This window comes from Chrysochloris asiatica, unplaced genomic scaffold, assembly GCF_000296735.1.
Source record: "Chrysochloris asiatica unplaced genomic scaffold, ChrAsi1.0 scaffold00275, whole genome shotgun sequence".
Taxonomy (NCBI): domain Eukaryota; kingdom Metazoa; phylum Chordata; class Mammalia; order Afrosoricida; family Chrysochloridae; genus Chrysochloris; species Chrysochloris asiatica.
The window spans coordinates 736,662-742,506 of record NW_006408793.1 but is presented as its reverse complement, the minus strand read 5'-3'; the positions used below and the strand labels follow the sequence as shown (position 1 = coordinate 742,506).

At 37.1% G+C, this 5,845-nt stretch overlaps 1 protein-coding gene across 1 annotated transcript in view; it reads right to left on the bottom strand.

Moving 5' to 3' along the window:
- The window catches only part of GFM2 (G elongation factor, mitochondrial 2), a 57,471-nt gene that overhangs the window by 40,695 nt on the left and 10,931 nt on the right, over positions 1-5,845 (bottom strand). Inside the window, exons 5-7 of the mRNA XM_006874410.1 lie at positions 5,458-5,542; positions 2,510-2,567; positions 1,976-2,073 (exon numbers count right to left, since the gene is read on the bottom strand). Of these exons, the coding sequence (XP_006874472.1) occupies positions 1,976-2,073; positions 2,510-2,567; positions 5,458-5,542 (241 nt within the window). The remainder of the gene's footprint in view (positions 1-1,975; positions 2,074-2,509; positions 2,568-5,457; positions 5,543-5,845) is intronic.

Below are 5,845 nucleotides of genomic sequence, written 5' to 3'. Positions count from 1 at the left end.
ATCATCACAGTCAACTCTACTTTGAGGAGGCAGCTCTTTTCCAGTTGCACTTTGAGTGCCTTCCAATTTGAAGGGCTCATCTTCTGGCACTGTACCTGACAATATTCTGGTGCTCTTCATAAGCTTCAATATTCAATATTCTGCTGCTACTTAACAGTGTTTCACTGCCATTCATAAGGTTTTAGTTGCTAAACATTTGGAAGTAGTCCATCTCTACTTTTTCCTAGTCTGTCTTAGTCTGGAAGCTCAACTGAAACCTGCCCACTTGTCCACCATGGGTGTAAATCCTTTTCTAAATTTCCAAAAAAAAAGTGGTTCATTTGTATAAATGCAAATGGAGTCTTGGTAGAATTTCTAAAGTACAACTGTGGATCAACAAAACAGCCGCAATTTGGAGAGTTTCAATTATTAAGGCATGAAGCAGAAGAGGATTTCAACAGTTAACCTGAAGGTTGGCTAGGCCTTTTCATCTAGACCTCCACTTCAATGACACAACTAGGGAGATGAAGGCAGGATTCTGATCTGATTTGTGAACTAACACAGAAAGCCTAACAATGCTCTACTTTACTACCTGTCATTATTCCCATTTACATGGAAATTCAAGTGTTGCTACAGCTGGGAGCTTATCATTAAGATTTCCATCCTGGGCATTCTTTTTCTCTATAAATATTACACTACGTCTGCTAGTCAATGCCAAGTGTCAAGAGTAATGCATCTTAACTGGGGTGAATATCAAAATCACAGTAGAGCTTTTGAAACTTACATATATTCATTTTCAAATTATGGCTCTAATGACCTCCAATACAAATTCAATACAAACTGTTTACCAGCGATAAAGTGGGACACTGCAAAATTATTAAAGGGCTGATTCATCCGGAAGAGATAACAATCATAAATATGCATGACTCCAATAACTGAGTTTCAAAAAGCATGATGCAAAAAGACATATAGATGAACTTAAATTCCAAAATGGGTATAGAGCATCATCATTTTGAAGCAAAACAAACTAATACTTTATAGGGAATTCAAATGTGCATGCCTGGTCAAAAATCAGAAGTACGGGCACACTATAATTAACAGTGAATTAAAAACACAGGTAAATACCACTACTACTGCAGGCTAAAGATTAACAACAATTTCTCCTCTTTTGCATAAAAATTTGATCTGTGGTCAAAATTTCCAGCTCTTTTCTCCTGGAATTTTAAGAAGAGAGGTACGTCATCAACTACTCACTGACTGGTTAATTACATCTGAATGAGGAAGAAGTATAAATCAATTGGACTTCTGATGTGGTGCTGTAGGACTAGTACTGGACTGTGAACCACAAGGTCTGCGGTTCAAACTCACCAGCTGCTTCTCAAAAACCCAAAAAGGGTGGTTATGAGTTGGAAATGACTCGACGGCACATTAAAACAACAACATAAATCAATTTAACAGATGGAGACACAAAGCCTTGGGCTTCCTTGAGTGGGTTATGGTTTGTCCCTTGTGAGGAACCTGGAAGCTATGCCTTTGGAGCTCTAACAAGAACTATCTGTTCCTCTGGGGCATGAGTCTTCTAATCCAGGGTAGCTTCTGCATCTGCCTGAAGTGAATTGGGACACTTGGGCCTAATCTATCACTCTTGGGGAGTAGAGTGGGAAAAGAAGACCCTTCCCAGGTAACTGTGTGGACTGCTCTAAGAGCTCTTTAGAAAAGAAACACCTAATGCTAATCCACTCATCAGAAACCATTCCAGTTATACATCCTTTCTTCCCAGTAGACAAGTGCCAAATGTGGACTATGGTGGTCTGAATGTTTAGTTAAGTCAAGAAAGCCCACTGGTGAGTGTTGCAACTACCTTAGCTTTCATGTTGGGGTTTAGTTACCAATGCTACAATGTCATACTCAAGAGGTCTAGTCTGACTTCTTAATTAAAGTATTTTCCGATGATGCTTTTACTAATTGGGATTAAGGAGAAAAAATGCACTCTAACCTCCCAGTGATCTTGTGTATCCAGAATAGTACAATATTCTTTCTGTAGTGGTAGTTTTGCCTGCATCGATATGAGCCATAATTCCAATATTACGGATTCTGTTTAAAAGGACAAAAACATGGATTATGAGTTGGACATTACTAAAATTGTAAACCAAAATGTCAGTGCTGTGCAAATTTAAAAACTTACTAGTATTTCTATAATTCATAAAATGATGTAAAAGCTAGGGAAATGCAAAACATTCTCAGAGCATGCCCTACTACTTTACTCTGGCAAAATAGCTATACAACAAGAGATAACTATAGCCTTGAGAATATCTTACATTTATTTACATAAAAAGCCTATTGTTGCCACACTGAAAAATCTTAGCAAGAAAACAGCTTTACGACACATACCAACATTCATTCACAACTAGTGCAGAAAGTCACCAAAATTGCGGTATCCTCTGATAATGTTGAAGTAAGCATACAAACAGAAAAACCTTGTAACTTTTCACATAGTATATAGAAAAAAGATGTCAATGACAACACTTACTTAGCTATGGGAGGATTGATGATGGAATGAAGGGATTTGACATCGCTTCCTACTAAACCTGATGAAAAACAGGAATAAAATTGAACTGTTAAATTTAGGAAATGTTCCTTTAATTTTAAAATAAAAATAATATGAAATGATTTAAAGAAAATATTGTAATTCCAAAATAGTGGAAAATCTAAGCTAACAAAACCTATGCTTTCTTAAAATTAATTTTCCCTCAAGCTGCGGGAAAAATGTTATGGATAACAATGGTGGTGGTGGTGGTGGTAGTGTGCCGTGAAGTTGGTTCCAATTTATAGTGACTCTGCATAGGGTTTCCGAGGCTACAAATCTTTATGGGAGTAGAAGGCCTCATCTTTCTCCTGTGGAATGTCCAGTAGGTGCGAACTGCTGACCTTGAGGTTAACAGCCCAACTCATAACCACAACGCTACCAGAGCTTCTTAGGGCTAACAATAAAATAAGCTAAAATGTCTTAAACATAAATTTCTACACCATGTTAAAAAATATATAGATTTATGCCAATCTCTTCTAAATTCCACACCTCTATTTACAGGAGTCTTGGTGTGGGGTTATAGGATCAGCAGTGGACTGAGAACCACATGGTAAGCTGTCCAAACCCACCATCCGCTCCTTGGAAACCCTACGCAGGGCTGTTATGAGTCAGAAGTGACTCCACAGCACTGAACAATAACATTTACAGAATTGTAGAATTAGAATTGACGTACTTAAAAATAATTTAATTATTTTTTATTAAGGCAGTGGTGGATCCTGAATCAAAGAAAAATAAACAGTATAGAGAAAAAAGACCTGTCATTTCCCAAGACTTTGAGGAACTAAGAGTGCTTCTCTCTCAGCTGATTATTTTGGTAATAAATGGAAGCTATCTCTCCCCAGCAACCCCAGGGTTGCAATACTTTTAGAGACAGCTTAGATGGAATGCTGAACAGAAGCGATAATAATCTATTACACTTATAAGAGAATAAGTAGTATTTCTGGAGTAAGAAAAGTCTATAATGACTTAAACTTTATGTTTACAGTACTTTTATTAAACATTATATTAAATAAACAGGGCAGTAACATTTACAAGCTTAATTTACACTTTCCTGTTATGTAAACCAATTCTCCAAGATTTTTATAATAAAACACATTATTTTATTACGTTTTAAAAACCTCATGGCAGTTTGAGGACTGAAAGATAGTATTACAATAATGCATCACATTAAACTCACTTTGCAAGCAAACAGTCCATCAGATTTTATAATAAATTATTCTTATATTACAAAGTTGGTAACGAGTACCTTATGACCCAGCATTTTTAGATATATGTTGTTGTTATTAAGTGTCATTGAGTCGATTCTGAACCATAGCAATCCTATATAGGATTTCCGAGGAACAGCTGGTGAGCTTGAACCGCCAACCTTACAGTTCACTTGTAGTTCAAATGGCTTTGCAGTCTGGTGCATTAACCCACAGAACCACACCAGGACTCCTTTACATACATGAGGGGGGCTTCAAAAAGTTTGTGGAAAAATTCCATTATCTTTTAATTCTATTTTTACACAAACTTTTTAAGGCCCCCTCATATACACAATGGATGTCCTGATGTGGTGCTGTGAGTTAATGTGCCAGACTGCAAAGCCATCTGAACTGCAAGGTCGGCAGTTCAAGCTCACCAGCTGCTCCTTGGAAGCCCTATACAGAGTCACAACAACATATACCCAACAGGCTGGACAGAAGGAATGCAGACAGATACTTACTTGTACATCAGTGTTCACTGTAACACTAGTCACAGCAGCCTAAAGGTGGAAGTAATCCACGTCTCCACTGACAAATGCAAGGGCAAACAAAATGTGGTAAATACATACAATGAAGTGTCACTCAGCCATTGTTGTTAATGCCACTGAGACATCTGTGATGCTCAATGACACTATATAGGGTGTCAGAGGAGAGGCTGGTAGGTTTGAACCACCATATCTTGTAGTTCAAACTGGCTTTATGGTTCAGTGCTTACCCAGTAGCACCAGACCAGGACAGAGAGATCAGTAAAGTTCAAATAGGTTCTATAACAAAAGTGAATCCTGAAAACATTTTGCTGAGCAAAACAAGTCACACACAAATGGACAACTATTGCACTATTCCACTAATCTGAAGTACCTAGAATAGGCAAATGCAGACAGAGAAAAGGTGATTTGTAGGTTAGGGATGGAGGAATGGCGAGTTATTGCTTACGGGTTACTGAATTTCAGTTTGTGGTCACAAAATCTATTAGCAATGGGCAGCAGTGATGGTTGCACAACTTAGTGAATATAATTAATGTCACTGATCTATACACTTTAAAAAAAAAAGGCTAAAATGGTAAATTTTTCATTACACTTATTTCACAATAAAATTAATAATAATAGCAACTAGTTACATTAAATCTGTCAGATGCTTGCTTATTTCAAACACAGAAGGACATTCAGAATTCAGAGTAGTGAGCTCTTCAGCGTTCCAGTGTTTTATAGTCATGTATCTAACCTCCACTACCCCAGATAAACATTTACTAAATTACATGCCTTGAAGAACCTTCAACAAGGTTCTAGACAATAAACACTTTTGGATTAAAACTGGAAAATAATTTACAACAAGAACACTCTCCAAGTAGACTCACAAGTTCAGCTGCCAAGGCAGCTACTAAAGCCGCTGGCTTTCCTTCTGCTTAGCTCATCAGTACGTCCAGCGGAACACAGCTCTGCTGGTATTTCCGCCTGGCATCTGTCAGAATACTCCCATCTTCAGAATACTCCCAACCCTAGCAATGTCAAGACAATGGTCAAGAAGTAAAAAGGAGCTTTTCAAAATAGCTGGAGACTCCAGTTTCAGGGAGATATTTACAAACCAGAGAAAGCCAGCAAGTAAGCAAGCAGGCAGTTGAGATAAAATGAGAAGCAGCTAACATTGTACCTGGCAAGGAACTGTAATTTCTTCTAAGAGGTATATGTGGCTTTAATCTTTTTAAACTTGGTCTTCTTTTACAGCAGCATATATTCTAGTAAGGAAAAAGAAAGGTCAGAGTTAATTTTATTTTATAGCAGTTTTAACATTGTAATTCTGCTTTGTTAGAGACCAAAACTACTTTGCAATTCAAATTTATGAATTTAATTTGCATCTCCTAATTTGGTACCTCCCAATTTAAAAAAACAGACAAACTAAAATTATATTACAGAAAATAAGCATAAAAAATAATTTAATATTTTGAGCTAACTTTTAGGTAATGATTCTTCCATAACAGCACCATTAGCAGAAGGTGAGAATTTGTTTGAAAAATCAATTCTCAAGGCCCAGCCCAGTA